The following is a 17,770-nucleotide window of genomic DNA, read 5'->3' on the forward strand; positions in this document are numbered from 1 at the left end:
TGCACACCATGGGCATGACTTTGTACACCTTGGTGCAAGTTTGCAGGGCATGGGCATGAGTTTGCACACCACGGGTATGAATTTGCACACCATGGGCATGAATTTGCACAGCACGGGCATGACACCACACATCTTGGCACGAGTTTGCACAGCATGGGCATGACTTTGCACACCTTGGGCCTGAGTTGGCACGCCATGGCACAAGTTTGCACACCATGGGCATGAATTTGCAGGCCCTGGGCATGAATTTGCACACCTTGGCCATGAGTTTGCACACCGTGGGTATCACTATGCACATCATGGCACAGGTTTGCACACCATGGGCATGAGTTTGCACATCTTGGTGCAAGTTTGCACAGCATGGGCATGAGTTTGCACACCATGGGTGTGAATTTGCACACCATGGGCATGAATTTGCACACCTTGGCACAGCTTTGCACACCTTGGTGCAAGTTTGCACAGCATGGGCATGAGTTTTCACACCATGGGCATGAATTTCCACACAACGGGTATGACTCCACGCATCTTGGCACATATTTGCACACCATGGGCGTGAATTTACACAGAGTGGGTATGAATTTGCACACCATGGGTATGACTTTGCACATCATGGCACAGGTTTGCACACCACGGGTATGACTTTGCACACCTTGGCAGAGCTTTGCACACCTTGGGCATGACTTTGCACACCATGGCACAAGTTTGCACCCCATGGGCGTGAGTTTGCAGACCTCGGGCATGACTTTGCACACCATGGGCATGAATTTGCACACCTTGGCACAGCTTTGCACACCAAGGGCATGAATTTGCACACCTTGGCGCAAGTTTGCACACCTTGGGCATGACTTTGCACACCATGGCACAAGTTCGCACACCATGGGTGTGAGTTTGCAGACGTCAGGCATAAATTTGCACACCTTGTGCATGAATTTGCACACCTTGGCACAGCTTTGCACACCATGGGCATGACTTTGCACACCATGGCACAAGTTTGCACACCATGGGCGTGAATTTGCAGGCCCTGGGCATGAATTTGCACACCTTGGCCATGAGTTTGCACACCATGGGCATGACTTTGCACACCATGGGCATGAATTTGCACACCTTGGCACAGCTTTGCACACCATGGGCATGACTTTGCACACCACAGGTATGAATTTGCACACCACAGGTATGACTTTGCACATCATGGCACAGCTTTGCACACCATGGGCACGAGTTTGCACACCACGGGTATGACTCCACACATCTTGGCACGAGTTTGCACACCACAGGCATGAATTTGCACACCTTGGCACAGCTTTGCACACCATGGGCATGACTTTGCACGCCGTGGCACAAGTCTGCATACCATGAGCATGAGTTTGCAGACCTCGGGCATGAATTTGCACACCTTGGCCATGACTTCGCACACCACGGCACAGCCCCACGCACCAGCGCAGCCCCACGCTGCCGCATCCTTTGGTCCCATCGTGCCGCTCCGTCTGTCCGTCCGTCCGTCTGTCCGCGCTCAGAGCCGCGAGCGGGGCCGTGCCGGGGGGCCCGTCGTGTCCAGCGAGCGCAGGAAGGCCAGCAGCGCCCGCCGGTACGCCACGGGGTGCCGGCGCAGGTGCGCGGCGTGGGGTGAGCGCGCCCACCCGCGGGCGTGCGCCCGGATGCCCTGCGCCCGCCAGCCCCGCAGCAGCGCCCGCAGCACCGGCACCCGGCCCAGCGCATCGTCCTGGCTGTAGAACAGGAGCAGGGGGCAGCGCAGGGGGGGGCTGGCGAACGCCCCCCGCGCCCGAGCGAATGCGCGGCCCCCCCAGCACCCCAAGACCCCCAGGGACAGGCGGGCGGCGGCGCGGGCCATGGGGCGCAGGGACGGCGTGCGGACCGAGCCGGCGATGCCTGCGGGGACAAAAGGGGCTCGGTGACAACCTGCACTGGGTGTTCACGAGTTTGGTGACAACCCGCACTGGGTGTCCACAAGTTTGGGGACTCCCCACTGGCCCAAGTGTCCCCAACTCATGGACTCACCACCAGCCCAGCTGTCCTCAACTTGGGGACTGCCCACCAGCCCAGCTGTCCCCAACTTGAGGACTCCCTGCCACCCCAGGTGTTCCCAGTTCAGGGACTCCCTACCAGCCCAGTTGTCCCCAACTTGGGGACTCCCCACCAGCCCAGCTGTCCCCAACTTGAGGACTCCCTGCCACCCCAGGTGTCCCCAGCTCAGGGACTCCCTACCAGCCCAGTTGTCCCCAACTTGGGGACTCCCCGCCAGCCCAGTTGTCCCCAACTTGAGGACTCCCTGCCACCCCAGGTGTCCCCAGCTCAGGGACTCCCTACCAGCCCAGTTGTCCCCAACTTGGGGACTCCCCACCAGCCCAGTTGTCCCCAAGCTCGGGATCTCCCCACTGACCCAAGTGTCCCCAACTCATGGACCCCCACCAGCCCAGCTGTCCCCAACTTGGGGACTCCCTGCCACCCCAGGTGTCCCCAAGCTCAGGGACTCCCCGCTTGATGCAGGTGTCCCCAAGTTTGGGGACTCCCAATGGCCCAGGTGTTCCCAACTTGGGGACTCCCTGCTGGCCCAAGTGTCCCCAACTCATGGACTCCCCACCAGCCCAGCTGTCCCCAACTTGGGGACTCCCCTCCAGCCCAGGTGTCCCCAGCTCAGGGAATCCCCACCAGCCCAGTTTTCTCAACTTGGGGACTCCCTGCCGCCCCAGGTGTCCCCAAGCTCAGGGACTCCCCGCTGGCCCAAGTGTCCCCAACTCATGGACTCCCCACCACCCCAGTTGTCCCCAACTTGGGGACTCCCCACCAGCTCAGGTGTCCCCAAGCTCAGGGACTCCCCACCACCCCAGTTGTCCCCAGCTTGGGGACTCCCTGCCACCCCAGGTGTCCCCAGTTCAGGGACTCCCAACCACCCCAATTGTCCCCAACTTGGGGACTCCCCACCACCCCAGTTGTCCCGAGCTCGGGGACTCCCTGCCGGTATCACTCACCGTGGGCCATGTCCCCGATGCCACCGGTCACCAGGCTGTCGTAGACGATGCCGCGCACGCGGGGCTGCAGGCGCTGGCACTGCCGGGGCCGGCGCTGCAGGAGCAGCAGCAGCTGTGCGAACGTGTAGGCGCCGGCAGAGATGGCGTGGACCAGCAGCGGCCGCGTGGCCAGGCCAAAGCCACCCGGGCCACCAGCGTCACCAGTGTCACCATCACCAACAGCCCCACTGGTGCCACCGCCACCATTGCCACCATCATTGCCACCACCATCACCTTCAAAGCCACTGTTCCACCCAATGTCACCATGGCCACCACCAGCAACGCCGGTGCCACCGCTGCCAACAGTGCTGCTATGGTGACCAATGGCACTAGTGCCAACCTTGCCAACACCAGCATCACCTTCAACGCCACTGTTGGCCCCACCATTGCCACCAGCACCACCATCACCTTCAAAGCCATCATTGCACCCAATGTCACTGTGGCCACCGCCAGCAACACTGGTGCCACCGCTGCTGACAGCACCAGTGCCACCAATGCCACTAGTGCCACCCTTGCCACCACCATCACCTCCAATGCCACCACTGCCCCCAATGTCACTATTGCCACTAGCACCACCACCACCACCAATAACACCAGTGCCACCAGCATCACCTCCAGTGCCACCACTGCCCCCCATGTCACTATTGCCACCGCTGCCCCCAATAACACCAGTGCCACCACCATCACCTCCAATGCCACCACTGCCCCCAGTGTCACTATTGCCACCACTGCCACCAGCACCACCTCCAATGCCACCACTGCCCCAAATGTCACTATTGCCACCACCACCACCAATAACACCAGTGCCACCACCATCACCTCCAATGCCATCACTGCCACCCCCAGAATTGCAACCAGTGTCACCGTTGCCACCACGACCACTGTCACCACCACCATCACCACCAGTGCCAGCACCCACAGTGTCCCCAGCGCCAGCAGTGTCCCCGCGGTCCAGCAGGCGCAGCAGCCGCCCCGCCAGGCGCTGCCCGTGCCAAGGCCACAGGACGTGCCACACCGCTGTCCCCACCAGCAGCACGTCCAGCCCTTGGCACAGGTACAGGGACAGGAACCGCTCCAGCGCCCGCCCCCGCGCCCCCAGCCAGGGCAGCAGCAGCACCAGCGGTTTGCTGGGGGGGGGACACGGTGGGGACCCCCCCGCGGAGCAGCTGTAGAGGCGCATGGTCCCCGACAGGGCCGTCACCGTCACGGGGGGCAGCGGGGGGGGGACATCCAGCTGCTCCTCGTCCTCCCTGGGGGAGACAGTGATGGGGGGCGGTGTTGGGGGGGACACCCCCCAATGTGGGACCCCCGCCAAATATGGGAAACCCAAAATGTGGGACCCACCCCCAAATGAGGGGTACCCCAAATGTGGGACCCCCTCCAAATGTGGGACTGCCTCCCAAAGGAACACCCCCGAAATATGGGACCCCCCCAAATGCAGGACCCCCCCCCCCACATGAGGGGAACGTAAAATGTGAAACCCCCCCCAAATGTGGGACCACCTCCCAAAGGGACACTCCTGGAAATGTGGGACCCCCCCCAAATGCAGGACCCCCCCCAAATGAGGGGAACCCCAAATGTGGGACCCCCCCAAATGTGGGAAACCCAAAATGTGGGACCCCCCCCCAAATGTGGGACCACCTCCCAAAGGGACACACCTGGAAATGTGGGACCAACCCCAAATGCAGGACCCCCCAAATGAGGGGAACCCCAAATGTGGGACCCCCTCCAAATGTGGGACCGCCTCCCAAAGGAACACCCCCGGAAATATGCGATCCCCCCAAATGCAGCACCCCCGCCAAATGTGGGACCCCCACAAATGTGGGACCCCCCCAAATGTGGGAAAACCAAATCTGGAATCCCCCAAATGCGGGACCGCCTCCCAAAGGGACACCCCTGGAAATGTGGGGACCCCCCCCCCAAATGCAGGAACCTCCCCAAATGAGGGGAACCCCAAAGGCAGGACTCCCCCCAAATGAGGGGAACCCCAAATGTGGGACCCCCCCAAATGTGGGAGCACACCCCCCAATGTGGGACCCCCCAAATGTGGGACCACCTCCCAAAGGGACACCCCCGGAAATATGGAACCCCCCCAAATACAGGACCCCCGCCAAATGAGGGGAACCCCAAATGTGAGACCCCCCCCAAATGTGGGAGCACACCCCAAATGTGGGACACCCCTCAAATAGAGGATCCCCCCGATGTAGAACCCCCCCCAAATATGGGACACCCCCAAAAACTGTGGGACCAACCCCCAAATGAGGGGCACTTCTCTCAAATATGCAGGACCCCCCCGAAATGTGGGACCCCCCCCCTCCCCACAATGAAGGACCCTGGAGTTCCCCCAGTGCCCCGAGGGGATGAGGAGGGGGGTCCTATCCCACTGCCCCCCCAGGACAGGGTCTGCCCCCCGCAATGTCCCGCACCCCTTGGGGACCCCCCGCCCACCTTGTGCCCACCCCGTGTGTCCCAGCCCCCTCGCCATCATCACCCCCCCCGGGGCGCCCTGCATGGGTGGGGGGTCCCGTGGCGGGCATTGGGGACACCCATGTCCCTGCCGCCCCCCCAGCCGCCGTGTCCCCCCCGCGCTCACCCGGTGTCCCCGGGGGGGTCCAGCAGCAGGGGGTCCGGCTCCTCCAGGGGGTCCGGGGAGCCGGGGGGGTCGGGCGGGATCAGCGGCTCCATCTGGGGCCGGGGGTCCCGGTGCCCGTGGGAGGGGGGGCGGGGGGTGTCAGGGGGTGTCACGGGAGATGCTGGTGTTGGTGCCGGTGCCTCGGCGGGGCCCGGTGCCGCGGGGGTGCCCGGCGGCGGTGTTAGTGGCGGTGCCGGCGGGTCCCGGTGCCTCGGGGGGTCCCGGTGCTGCGGGGGGCCCGGTGGCGGTGCTGGTGTCACTGCCGGTGACGGGGGGTCCCGGTGCCGCTGCCGCCGGGGTACCGGCAGCTCAGCCGGTGCCGGTCCCGGTGCCGGTGTCAGTGGCGGTGCCGGTGGGTCCCGGTGCCTCGAGAGGTCCCGGTGCTGGTGTCAGTGGCGGTGCCGGTGGGTCCCGGTGCCGCGGGGCGTCCCGGTGCCGCTGCCGCGGGGGTGCCGGGAGCTCCGCCGGTGCCGGTCCCGGTGCTGGTGCCTCGGGTGCTCCCGGTGGGTCCCGGTGCCGCGGGTGGCGCTGGAGGCGATGCCGGTCCCGGTGCCGCGGAAGCTGCCGGGAGCTCAGCCGGTGCCGGTGCCGCGGAGGCTGCCGGGAGAGCGGGCGGCGCTGGCTCAGCCGGGGCCGCGGTTACGAAACCCCTTACACAAGGTCAGCGGGCACCGCGCCACCGGGACAGCGGCCGGGACCGAAAACGGGACAGAGACCGGCACCGGCACCGGGACAGCGACCGACACCGGGACAGCGACCGACACCGGCACCGGGACAGCGGCCGGGACCGGCACCGGGACAGCGACCGACACCGGGACAGCGACCGACACCGGCACCGAGACAGCGGCCGGGACCGGCACCGGGACAGCGACCGACACCGGGACGGCATCCGCCATCCAGCGTCGCCAGCGCCACCAGCACCGCCTCCGGGACACCCCGCTGCACCGGCACCGAGTCCAACACCCCCCGCATGTCCCCGCCATGGCTCCCCGTGGACCCCCAGAGCACCCCACAGCACCCACAGCCCCCCGTGCCCCCCACAGTACCCCGTGCCCCCCATAGCACCCACAGCACCCCACAACACCCACAGCCCCCCATGGCCCCCCACAGCACCCACAGCTCACCATGCTCCCCGCAGCTCCCTATAGCCCCCCCCAGCACCCATAGCTCCCCATGGCCCCCCACAGCCCCCATGGCTCCCCCCAGCACCCACAGCTCCCCATGGCTCCCCACAGCCCCCATGGCTCCCCACAGCATCCACAGCGCCCTGTGGCTCCCACCAGCCCCCCCTGTTCCCCCAGCAGGACCCAAGGTCCTTGGTGCCCCCCCCCCAGCATCCTGATGAGGGGCTGAGATGGGGGGGTAATAGGGGATGCAAGGGGGGGGAGGTGGGGGGGGCTTAGCAGGGGGATGAGTGTAATAGGGGGGTCTTATGGGGGGTGTAATGGGGGTTGTAATGGGCGAGTAATGGGGCTGCAAAGGGGGGTAATGGGGTCCAAAGGGGGTGTAACGGGGGGTGCAATGGGTGGGTGCAGTTGGGGGGGAGCACTGGGTGTGCAAGGGGTGCACACACTGGGGGAGTGCAGGGTGCTGCTGGCTCCCCCCAGGGTCCCAGGCCAGGAGCTGTAGGGGGGGGCTCAGCCCCAGCCCCCCCAGAAAAGGCCTCCCCGGGTCTTCGGGGTCCTGGGGGCGAGTGGCTGTGGAGGGGACACCACGGTGACACAGGCGGTGACACACGGTGGCACACGCAGTGACATGTGTGGTGGCACACTTGGTGGCACAGGTGGTGACACACACGCCGCCCCCGCTCCTCCCCAGCAAACAGGGGTGACCGAGCGGGTGTCCCTGTCCCCGCGTCCCCTCCCGCGGTGGCCATGGTGGCCCAGTTGGCGGCGGCAGCTCAGCCGAGCGTGCACCGAGCACCGCGCGGTGACCCAGTTCCAGCGCCCGCCCGCGGGGACATCGACCCGGCGTCACCGGCCCCCCCACCGCTGGGTCCCCCCCGCCCCCGGTCACCCCCCGGGGCTGCTGGGTGGCGCTGGCACCGCGCTTGGAGCTGCCACTTTGGGGGCTGCTGCAGGGACATGGGGGGCAGTGAGTGTGAGCAGGAGGTGAGTGATGCGTGTGTGAATAACAGGGTGTGAATAACATGTGTGCAGCGTGTGAGCAGGGAGGAAGGTGTGAGTAACGTGTGAGCAGCATGTGAATATTGTGCGTGCAGTGAGCAGGGTGTGGGTAACGTGTGAGCAGGGGGTGAGTAACGTGTGAGCAGCATGTGAATATCATGTGTGTGCAGTGAGCAGGGGGGTGAGTAACATGTGAGCAGCATGTGAATATCGTGTGTGTGCAGTGAGCAGGGTGTGAGTAACATGTAAGCAGGGGGTGAGTAATATGTGAGCAGGGTGTGAATAATGTGTGTACAGTGCGTGAGCAGTGTGTGTGCAGCGTGTGAGCAGCGCACAAGCAGTGAGCAACGTGTGAACAGCGTGTAAGCAGCGTGTGAGCAGCATGTGAGCAGTGAGCAACATGTGAGCAGTGTGTGTGCAGCGTGAGCAGCGCGTGAGCAATGCATGAGCAGTGTGTGAGCAGTGTGTGTGCAGCATGTGAGCAGCGTGTGAGCAGTGAGCAGCGTGTGAGCAGTGTGTGAGCAGCGTGTGAGCAGCACATGAGCAGTGAGCAACGTGTGAGCAGCGTCTGAGCAGCGTGTGAGCAGCACGTGAGCAGTGAGCAACGTGTGAGCAGTGTGTGTGCAGCATGTGAGCAGCGTGTGAGCAGTGAGCAACGTGTGAGCAGTGTGTGTGCAGTGTGTGAGCAGCGTGTGAGCAGCGTGTGAGCAGTGAGCAATGCATGAGCAGTGTGTGTGCAGCATTTGAGCAGCACGTGAGCAGTGAGCAACGTGTGAGCAGTGTGGGTGCAGCATGTGAGCAGCGTGTGAGCAGTGAGCAATGTGTGAGCAGTGTGTGTGCAGCGTGTGAGCAGCACGTGAGCAGTGAGCAACGTGTGAGCAGTGTGTGTGCAGCATGTGAGCAACGTGTGAGCAGTGAGCAACGTGTGAGCAGCGTGTGTGCAGCGTGTGAGCAGCGTGTGAGCAGTGAGCAATGCGTGAGCAGTGTGTGTGCAGTGAGCAACGTGTGAGCAGTGTGTGTGCAGTGTGTGAGCAGTGTGTGTGCAGCGTGTGAGCAGCACGTGAGCAGTGAGCAACGTGTGAGCAGCGTGTGAGCAACATGTGAGTGGTGGGTGTGTGTGCAATGTGTGAGCAATGCCTGCGTGCAGTGTGTGAGCAACGTGTGAGAAGTGTGTGAGCTGAGCCCAGGCCAGCCGAGACGAGCCCAGTTGAGTGGGGCCGAGCCGAGCCCAGCTGAGCCGAGCCGAACCGAGTGGGACCGAGCCGAGCCGAGCCGAGCCCAGCCGAACCGAGCCCAGCCCAGCCCAGCTCAGCAGAGCCGAGCCGAGCCGAGCCGAGCCGAGCCGAGCCGAACCGAACCGAACCGAACCGAGCCCAGCCGGGCCGGCTTCGGCGGGTCCCGGTGCCCGCGGCCATCGCGGCGGGGCCGGGGGCGGAGGAGGAGGAGGAGGAGGAGGAGGAGGAGGAGGAGGGAGGTGGAGGAGGAAGGGGGAGGGGGGACAGCCCGCACCCGCCCCGCCCGCCGCTGCTCTGCCGGTGCTGCCGGTGCCGCCGGTGCCGCTGCCGGTGCCGCCGGTGCGGAGCGGGGCCGGGGCCGGGGCTGGAGCCGCCGCGGAGGCCGGTGGGTGCGGGGGGGTCCGGGCAGGGGGGGGCTGGAGGGGGCTGGGGGTGCAGAGCGGCTCTGACCGGCACCCCCGGCAGCGGGGTGTGCGGGGTGTTGGGGTGCGGGGTGTTGGGTGCGGGGTGTTGGGGTGCGGGGTGCAAGGTGTTGGGGTGTAGGGTGCCCGAGGTTCAGGGTGTTGGGGTACCCTGGTTGCACGGTGCGGGGGTGCTGAGTGCGGGGGTGCCCTGGCTACACGGGGCGGGGGAGTGCAGTGTGTTTGGTACAGGGTGCCTGGGCTATGGGGGTGCAGCGTGTTGCAGTGCCCAGGGTGCATGGTGTGGGGGTGCAGGGTGCTGGGGTGCAAGGGGTTGGGGTGCCTGATTGCAGAGTGGGGGGTGCAGGGTGCTGGGATACAGGGTGCCCAGGTTCACGGTGCTGGGGTGCCCGAGGTGCAGCGTATTGGGGTGAAGGGGTGCTGAGTGTTGGGGTGCACAGGGTGCTGGAGTGCAGGGTATTGGGGTGCTGAGTGTTGGGGTGCACAGGGTGCTGGGGTGCAGGGTTCTGGGATGCCCGAGGTGCAGGGTGTTGGGGTGAAGGGGTGCTGAGTGTTGGGGGTGCACAGGGTGCTGGGGTGCAGGGTTCTGGGGTGCCTGAGGTGCAGCATGTTGGGGTGCAGGGTGTTGGGGTGCACAGCATGCAAGATGTTGGGGTGCAGAGTGTTGGGGTGCCCAGGGTGCATGGTGCAAGGGTGTTGGGGTGCACAGCATGCAAGATGTTGGGGTGCAGAGTGTTGGGGTGCCCAGGGTGCATGGTGCAAGGGTGTTGGGGTGCTGCGGTGCAGTGTGGGGGTGCAGGGTGCTGGGGTGCTGAGATGCCCTGGTTGGGCACCCTGTGGGGGTGCAAAGTGTTGGGGTGCCCGGGGTGCAGTGTGGGGGTGCAGGGTGCTGGGGTGCTCTGATTGCATGATGCAGGGGTCCATGGAGTGGAGGGGTGTTGGGTGCTGGGGGTTTGGGGTGCTCAGGGTGCTGTACAGGATCTGAGTGTGCGAGGGGGTGGAGAAGAGCAGGGGGGAGTGTGAGTGTGAGTGTGGGTGTGAGTAGGAGTGTGAGTGTGAGTGTGCACACGTGACGTTGTGACACCCCCACATGACACATGTACAGAGACACCCTCCCCACACACAGACACCCCCACACAGACACCCGTACACAGACACCCCCACACATGGACACCCCCACATGGACACCCATACACAATCACCCCCACATGGACACCCCCCCATGGACCCATGGGCACCCCCACACTGCCACCCCCATGTGACACACCTGGGGACCAGCGGTGACAAGGACGTGGGGGTGCCGGGGCGGGGGGGTCCGTGGCGCGGTGGCAGCGGGGGGGCAGTGACAGGTCCCTGCGTGCCCCATGAGCCCCCGTCACTTTGCATCCGTCCCAGCCGCCACCGTGACGTGCCCCGATGTGACACCACGGAGACAGGCCTTGTCACAAAGATTAGGGACCTGGCACCGCGCTGGGACGGGGGGGCATCCTGCTCGTGGGGTGGCACTGGGTATGGGGACACTCCTGTCCCCCTCCGGGAATGCTCCTGTCCCCAGGAATGCTCCTGTCCCCATGGGATGCTCCTGTCCCCACTCAGGGATGCTCCTGTCCCCAGGGATGCTCCTGTCCTCAGGGATGCTCCTGTCCCCATGGTATGCTCCTGTCCCCCTCCGGGGATGCTCCTGTCCCCAGGGATGCTCCTGTCCCCACCCAGGGATGTTCCTGTCCCCACGGATCCTCTTGTCCCCAGTCAGTGATGCTCCTGTCCCCAAATATGCTCCTGTCCCCACTCAGGGACACTTCTGTCCCCCCAGCCCCAAGGGATGCTCTCATCCCCAGGGATGTTCCTGTCCCCAGGGACGCTCCTGTCCCCACGGATCCTCTTGTCCCCACTCAGGGATGCTCCTGTCCCCCCAGCCCCCAGGGATGCTCCTGTCCCCACCATGGGATGCCTCTGTCCCCAGGGATGCTCCTGTCCCCAAATATGCTCCTGTCCCCAGGGATGATCTTGTCCTCCCACGGGGTGACTCCTGTCCCCACCCAGGGATGCTCTTGTCCCCAGGGATGCTCCTGTCCCCGCAGGGATGTTCCTGTCCCCAGGGATGCACCTGTGCCCCCTGGGGTTGCTCCTGTCCCCAGGGATACTCCTGTCCCCACTCAGGGTTACTTCTGTCCCCCCAGGAATGCTTCTGTCCCCAGGGACGCCCCTGCCCCAAATATGCTTCTGTCCCCATCCAGGGACGCCCCTGTCCCCGCCCAGGGACACTCCTGTCCCCAGGGATGCTGCTGTGCCCTCCCAGGTGTGTTCCCGTCCCCAGGGATGCTCCTGTGCCCCCCCAGGGGTGCTCCTGTCCCCAGGCATGCTCCTGTCCCCAGGGACACTCCTGTCCCCAGGGATGTTCCTGTGTCCCCCAGGGATGCTCCTGTCCCCATCCAGGGAGGCCCCTGACCCCCCCAGGGGTGCTCCCGTCCCCAGGGATGCTCCTGTCCCCGGGGATGCTCCCGTCCCCAGGGATGTCCCTGACCCTCCCCGGGACGCTCCTGTCACCCACGGGGCTCAGCTGCCGACCTCCAGGCCCCAGGATCGGGGCCGATCTCGGTGCTGCCACCTCCCTCTCCTGTCACCGTCCCCAACTGTCCCCCCGGCAGAGCCACCCTGGCTGCCACCGGCCCCGTCCTGCCGGGGACACCGGGGCTGGGGCGGTGCCGTGGGGCGCGGTGAGCTATGGGGTGGGTCACATCCCGTGGGGCTGGATCAGTGCCATGTGGGGGGGCATATGCCGTGGGGTTGGATCGGTGCCGTGGGGCCAGCTGTGCCGTAGGGTGGGCCTATTGCCATGGGGCTGGCTGTGCTGTGGGGTGAGCCATGCACCGTGGGGCTGGATCGATGCCATGGGGCTGGATTGATGCTGTGGGGCTGGGTGAGTGGGGAGGGTGGATCAGTTCTTTGGGGCTGGATTGATGCTGTGGGGCTGAGTGAGCCATGGGGCTGGGTGAGCCATGGGGCCGGGTTGATGCTGTGGGGCTGGATTGATGCTGTGGGGCCGGGTGGGTCATGGGATGTAACGGTCCCCTCTGCCCTCTCCGCAGCGCTGCTCCCGGTGCCCGCGCTGTCCCCCATGTCCCCGCTGTCCCCAATGTCCCCGCCGGGCCCGGGGGCCGCCCCCCGCCTCCTGCTGGCCCTGCTGTGTCTGACCCCCCCGACCACCGCCCCCCCGGTGCCCCCCAGCGCCGCCCCCGCCCCCCGCAGCGCCGCCCCCCCCGTCCTGTCCCTCAACCTCGGCCTCAACTTCCAGATCAAGATGCGAAGCCAGAACCCCCCCCGCCCCCTCCCCACTAAGGACCCCCCCCCATCGCCCCCCCCCAGCACCCCCACGCCCCCCCCATCGGGCTCGGGCTGGCCGGACCCCGAGGACGAGCCGGGTTCGGGGACTCCCCCGGAGGAATCGGGGGGCTGGGGGGGGGACAAGCCCACCCCCCCGGGCCCCCCCCGCGCCAAGGAGCTGGAGCTGGACATCGCCATTGACCTGAGCGCGGGGCTGGAGCCCGAAGCGGGGGGGGAGGCAGCGGGGGGGTCTGTGCCCCCCCCCACCCTCCTGCGGGGCCCCCCCCGCCCCCCCCTGTCCCTCCTCCCCGGCATCGCAGAGCTGATCGAGAAAATTGGCACCGCCGGTGAGTGAGCGGGAGGGGGGGGCGTGGGGGGGGCCCCCCCATGCTGAGACACCCCCCCATGTTGAGTCACCCCCCCATGTGTGTATTCCCCCCTCCCAGGGTTCCTGGTGCCCCCCCGGGTCGATAACGGGACCCAGGAGCTGGAGTTGGGGGGCAGCGGCGCGGAGCCAGGTGAGGGGGGGCGGCACCCCCAGAATAACGGGGGGGGGGGTTCTGGAGGGGGGGGTCCTGACACTCCCGTAGTAACCGGGGGGGTTCTGGGGAGGAGTGGCTTCTGGAAGGAGGGGGCGGTCCCGACACCCCCATAATGGATGGTGTGAGTCCTGGAGGGGGGGTCCTAACAAGGCGGAGGGGGGGTTCTGGGGTGGGAGTGGGTCCTGACACCCCCATAATGGCCGGGGTCATGAGGAGGGAGGCTTCCGGGAATGGGTGGTCTTGACACCCCCAGAATGGACAGAGGGGGCCTGAAGATGGGGGGGACCTGGAGGGGGGAGCCCTGACACCCCCAAAATGGTTGTGGGGTGGGGCTGGAGAATGTGGGGTCCTGGGGAGGGGGGGGCCCGACACCCCCATAATGGGCGGGGGAGGTCCTGGGGGGCGACCCTGATACCTCCAAATAGGTGGGGGGTCCTGGAGAGAGGGGGAGCCTGAGCGGGGGGGGGGTTGCATGACACCCCCGTATGGTGGGTTGGGGGGCTGGAGGGATGTGGGGGGATGCACGTGTGGGGGGGGTCACACTCAGTCCCCCACCCCCACAGATCCCCCCTCCGGCCACGAACCCTCCCGGGGCGGGGTCGCCCCCCCGCCCGCCGCCGCCTCCGCCTGCATACCCGGAACCACCTGCACTTCGGGGGGGGCGGACCCGCTCGGGGCGGGGGGGTCGGACCCTCCCCCTTTTCCGTGGCCCCCCCACCTAGTGTCCCTGAGCACCAGCTGGGCCGCGGCCGCCGCCGCTTGGGGTCCCGCGTGGGCCGCGCACGTCTACGGCGCCGCCGCCCTCTTCGCTTTCCTGGCCTTACTGGGAGCGCTGGTTTTACTGGGGGGGAGGCGCCCCCCCACGGCCCGCGTGCTGGGGGGGCTGCTGGCGGCGGCGGGGGCCGCTCGCGCCTTCCCCCTTTTTTACGACCCCTATGAGCGGGGGGGCCGCCTGCCCCCCCCCGCCGCCCGCCTGCTGTTCGAGCTGCCCTTCCCCTGCCTGGGCTGGGGGCTGGCGCTGGGGCCCCCCCTTTTGGGCCCCCCCCCCGCGCTGCCCGGCCTCCCCCGTGGCCGTTCTAGGGGTGCTGCACGCGGGGGGGGTGCTGGGGGCCGTGCTAGGGGGGGGCGCCCTGCCCCGCTGGCCGTGGCTGCTCCTGGTGCCGCGGGGGCTCTTTGTCACCTTGGTGGTGGCTCTGGCCATCGGGGGGGTCACCCGCTGCCCCCGCGCCAAGGGGGGGGCGGGGGGGGCCGGCAGGAGGGCGGCGCTGGGGGTGGCGGGGGTGGGGGCGCTGGCCAGCGCGGGGTTGCAGGTTTTCGGGGTGCTGCAGGGCTTGGGGTGGGGGGGGACGCCCCCGCCGGGGCCCTGGGGGTGGTGGGGGCTGCAGTTGGGGTGTCGCGTTGCCGAGGTCACCGTGGGGCTCCCCCTCGCCGCGCTGGCGCTGGCGGCGCCCCCCCCGTCCCACGGGGACCCCCCCGGGGATCCCCCTAACGGCTGCGCCCGCCGCGGGGGGAGCGAAGTGGCGGCGCTGAGCGGGGGACCCCACGATGGCACCGATGGCGACGGAGACCCCACGGCCGGTTACCGGCCCCCCTCGCCCATCGACCTGCGCCGCAGCATCGCCGAGGCACTGGGTGGGGGACGCGGCATCTTCCGTGGGGACACCGGGAACGGGGACACCGCCACCAAGATCGGTGGCATCGGCACAACCGTCATCTTCCGCGGGGACACCGGGGTCGGCGCGACCAGCATCGGGGACGCCGAGATCGGCACAAACGGCATCGGTGACACCGGGATCGGTGGCATCAGCACAACCGGCACCGGTGGCATCAGCACAACCGACACCGGTGGCATCGGCACCGGCGGCATCGGCACAACCGGCACCGGCGGCATCAGCACAACTGGCACCGGTGGCATCAGCACAACCGACACCGGTGGCATCGGCACCGGCGGCATCGGCACAACCGGCACCGGCGGCATCAGCACAACCGGCACCTGTGGCATCAGCACCGGCGGCATCGGCACAACCGGCACCGGTGGCATCGGCACAACCGGCATCAATGACACCGGCACCGGGATCGGTGGCGCCGACACAAGCGCGACGCGGGGTCTCGGTACCGCCTGTACAGCGGCGGTCGGCACAACCAGCGCAACGGGGGTCGGCACAACCGATACACTGAGTCCTGGCACAACCGATACACTGAGTCCTGGCACAACCGGCACACCGGGGATCGGCACAACCAGCGTAACGGGGCTCGGTGTCACCGGCACGGCGGGGATCGGCAAAACCGGCACACGGGGTCCCGGCACAACCACCGCACCGAGTGTCGGCGCGACCGGAGCATCAGGGTTTGGCACAACCGGCACACCCAGGATCAGCACCACCAGCTCACCGGGGCTCAGCACCACCAGCTCACCGGGTCCCGGCACCACCAGCTCACCGGGGCTCAGCACCACCAGCTCACCGGGTCCCGGCACAACCAGCACGGCAGGTTCTGGCACAACCAGCTCACCGGGTCCCGGCACAACCGGCACATCCGAGCTCGGCACAACCAGCCCGGCAGCTCCCGGCACCACCGACTCCGCGGGTCCCGCCACCCCCGCCCCACCGAATCGCGGCCGCCCCGCCCCCCCGGGGCCCGCCCCCCCGAGGTCCCCCCCGTTCCCGCATCGCGTCACTTCCCGCACGGGGGGGTCCCCGCTGTCCCCAGGGGGTGGTCGCAGCCCCTCTCCGCAGGGACTGTCCCGAGGGGGTCCGGTGGCGGTGCCAAAGCGCAGCCCCCCCCCGTCACTGCGGCCGTCCCACAGCTGGACGGAAGGGGGCGGCCCCCGAACCCCCCCGGACCCCCAACCCCGCGGGGGGGCTGTTCCTGCTGTCTCCGAGCCCCCTGGCGACACCGGCACCGACCGCCGCAGCCTGGGCAGCGACACCATTGACTTGTAGGGTGTCCCACACAGACGCCCCCGCGGATGCTGTGGGGCCAGCGCTGTCCGGGGCGGGCAATGGAGAGACACCCCCCCCCGGCCTCTGGGACCCCGGCCCACACCTGGCCAGGGACCCCCCAAATGGGGATACCCAGGGGAGCCCCCCCAGATCCCTGCTGTGCTCTGGAGACCCCCCACACACTCCCCAGGCCCCCTCGGCTGCCCCCTCAGCTCCTGGGGACCCCCAAATATGGGTGAGAACTGGGGACCCTCCCGGATACCTCCCCGGTCCCTGAGACCCCCCAAGTGCTGGTGACAACCTGAGGATCCCCCCCAGTCACCCTCCAGGTCCCCGAGACCCCTAAATACGGGTGACAACCTGCCGCCCCCCCCAACCACGCCCAGCTTGTGGAGACCCCTAAATATGGGTGGGAAATTGGGGACCTCCCCAGCCACCCCTCTGGTCCTGAAGACCCCCAAATATGGGTGAGAACTTGGAGGAACCCCTCCCCAGACACCCCCTAGGTCCCTGGGACCCCCAAATACGGGTGACAAGCTGGGGACCCCCTCAGTCACCCCCCAGGTCTCTGAGACCCCTAAATACGAGTGACAACCTGCCCCTCTCCAGCGACCCCCAGGTCCCGGAGACCCCAAATATGGGTGAGAACTTGGGGACGCCCCCGGTAACCCCCCAGGGCCTCAAGACCCCAAATACGGGTGACAACCTGTGACCCCCATCCGTGAGACCCCCAAGTGCTGTCGATAATGTGGGGAACCCCCCCAGCCACCCCCCAGGTCTCTGATACCCCAAATATGGGTGACAACCTGTGCCCCCCCCGCCATGGCCCAGGGAACCCCCAGCCCCACATCACTGCCCCCCCCCCCACCATGTGAGCCCCCCAAACCCCCCTTGTGCCTCAGGGCCCCCCCCGAGCCCCTCCCCCCCCGTGTACCCAATAAAGTGCCACATGTGAAGGGTGTGAGTGTGACCCCGCGGGACCCCCCCGGGCCCCCCCAAATGACACCCCGCTCCACCCCACTGTGCCCCCCCCACGGGGCACCCCCCAGGCAGGAGAACCCCCCACGGCACCCAGGAGGGACCCTGCACCCCCGATGGGACCCCCGAGCCCCCTTGATCCCCACAGTCCCTGGGACGGGACCCACAAACACCCCAAGCCCCCACATCCCATAGGATGGGACCCCCGAGCTCCCCCCAACCCCAATGCCCTTGTCCTGGGACCCCTGAGCACCCCTGACCCCCGCATCCCGTATAATGGGACCCCCAAACCCCCCTGCCCCCCACATCCCATAGGATGGGACCCCCAAACTGCCCCCAACCCCAGTGCTCCTGATCTAGGCCCCCCAAACCCCCCTTTCCCCACTGCCCCGAGCTGGGACCCCCAAAGCCCCCCGGTCCCCCACATCCCATAGGATGGGACCCCTAACCCCCCCCAACCCTCCACATCCCATAGGATGGGACCCCTAACCCACTGACCCCCACATCCCATAGGATGGGACTCCCAAACTCCCACAACCCCCC

At 67.2% G+C, this 17,770-nt stretch overlaps 3 protein-coding genes across 6 annotated transcripts; 2 read left to right on the forward strand and 1 right to left on the reverse strand.

Annotated features, from left to right (window-relative positions):
- Positions 1–510: 510 nt before the first annotated feature.
- Positions 511–5,766, reverse strand: LOC135578260 (PE-PGRS family protein PE_PGRS3-like). Of its 2 annotated transcripts, XM_065049421.1 has the most exons (3): positions 5,620–5,766; positions 2,988–4,276; positions 511–1,887 (listed from the first exon to the last, which is right to left on the reverse strand). In XM_065049421.1, exons 1-3 carry the CDS (start codon positions 5,709–5,711, stop codon positions 1,511–1,513), a joined length of 1,758 nt encoding a protein of 585 aa, XP_064905493.1. In that variant the 5' UTR covers positions 5,712–5,766; the 3' UTR covers positions 511–1,510. The 2 variants fall into 2 exon arrangements, with proteins under 2 accessions (XP_064905493.1, XP_064905492.1); XM_065049420.1 differs by having other exon boundaries at positions 2,988–5,766.
- On the forward strand, positions 5,749–9,241 carry LOC135578262 (basic proline-rich protein-like). Its single transcript, XM_065049456.1, has one exon. The coding sequence runs from the start codon at positions 5,777–5,779 to the stop codon at positions 6,998–7,000; it is 1,224 nt and encodes a 407-aa protein (XP_064905528.1). The 5' UTR covers positions 5,749–5,776; the 3' UTR covers positions 7,001–9,241.
- A 6-nt stretch (positions 9,242–9,247) lies between these two features.
- LOC135578261 (uncharacterized PE-PGRS family protein PE_PGRS54-like) lies at positions 9,248–17,219 on the forward strand. 3 transcript variants are annotated; one of them, XM_065049433.1, is made up of 4 exons: positions 9,248–9,404; positions 12,531–13,112; positions 13,212–13,283; positions 13,871–17,219. In XM_065049433.1, exon 4 carries the CDS (start codon positions 14,243–14,245, stop codon positions 16,247–16,249), a length of 2,007 nt encoding a protein of 668 aa, XP_064905505.1. In that variant the 5' UTR covers positions 9,248–9,404; positions 12,531–13,112; positions 13,212–13,283; positions 13,871–14,242; the 3' UTR covers positions 16,250–17,219. The 3 variants fall into 3 exon arrangements, with proteins under 3 accessions (XP_064905505.1, XP_064905504.1, XP_064905503.1); XM_065049432.1 differs by lacking the exon at positions 9,248–9,404 and adding an exon at positions 9,560–9,961 and having other exon boundaries at positions 10,042–13,112; XM_065049431.1 differs by lacking the exon at positions 9,248–9,404 and having other exon boundaries at positions 9,560–13,112.
- Positions 17,220–17,770: the final 551 nt, after the last annotated feature.

Source organism: Columba livia, chromosome 1, assembly GCF_036013475.1.
Source record: "Columba livia isolate bColLiv1 breed racing homer chromosome 1, bColLiv1.pat.W.v2, whole genome shotgun sequence".
Classification (NCBI taxonomy): Eukaryota; Metazoa; Chordata; class Aves; order Columbiformes; family Columbidae; genus Columba; species Columba livia.

Bases quoted from the DNA above. Each gene is read 5' to 3' on its own strand.
- LOC135578260 (XM_065049420.1), bottom strand. From the start codon at position 5,538: ATGCAGGGCGCCCCGGGGGGGGTGATGATGGCGAGGGGGCTGGGACAC. The intron at 1,888-2,987 runs GTGAGTGATACC...TTGTCCCCGCAG, and splicing joins CATCGGGGACATGGCCCACG to GCATCGCCGGCTCGGTCCGC.
- LOC135578262 (XM_065049456.1), top strand. From the start codon at position 5,777: ATGCTGGTGTTGGTGCCGGTGCCTCGGCGGGGCCCGGTGCCGCGGGGG.
- LOC135578261 (XM_065049433.1), top strand. From the start codon at position 14,243: ATGAGCGGGGGGGCCGCCTGCCCCCCCCCGCCGCCCGCCTGCTGTTCG.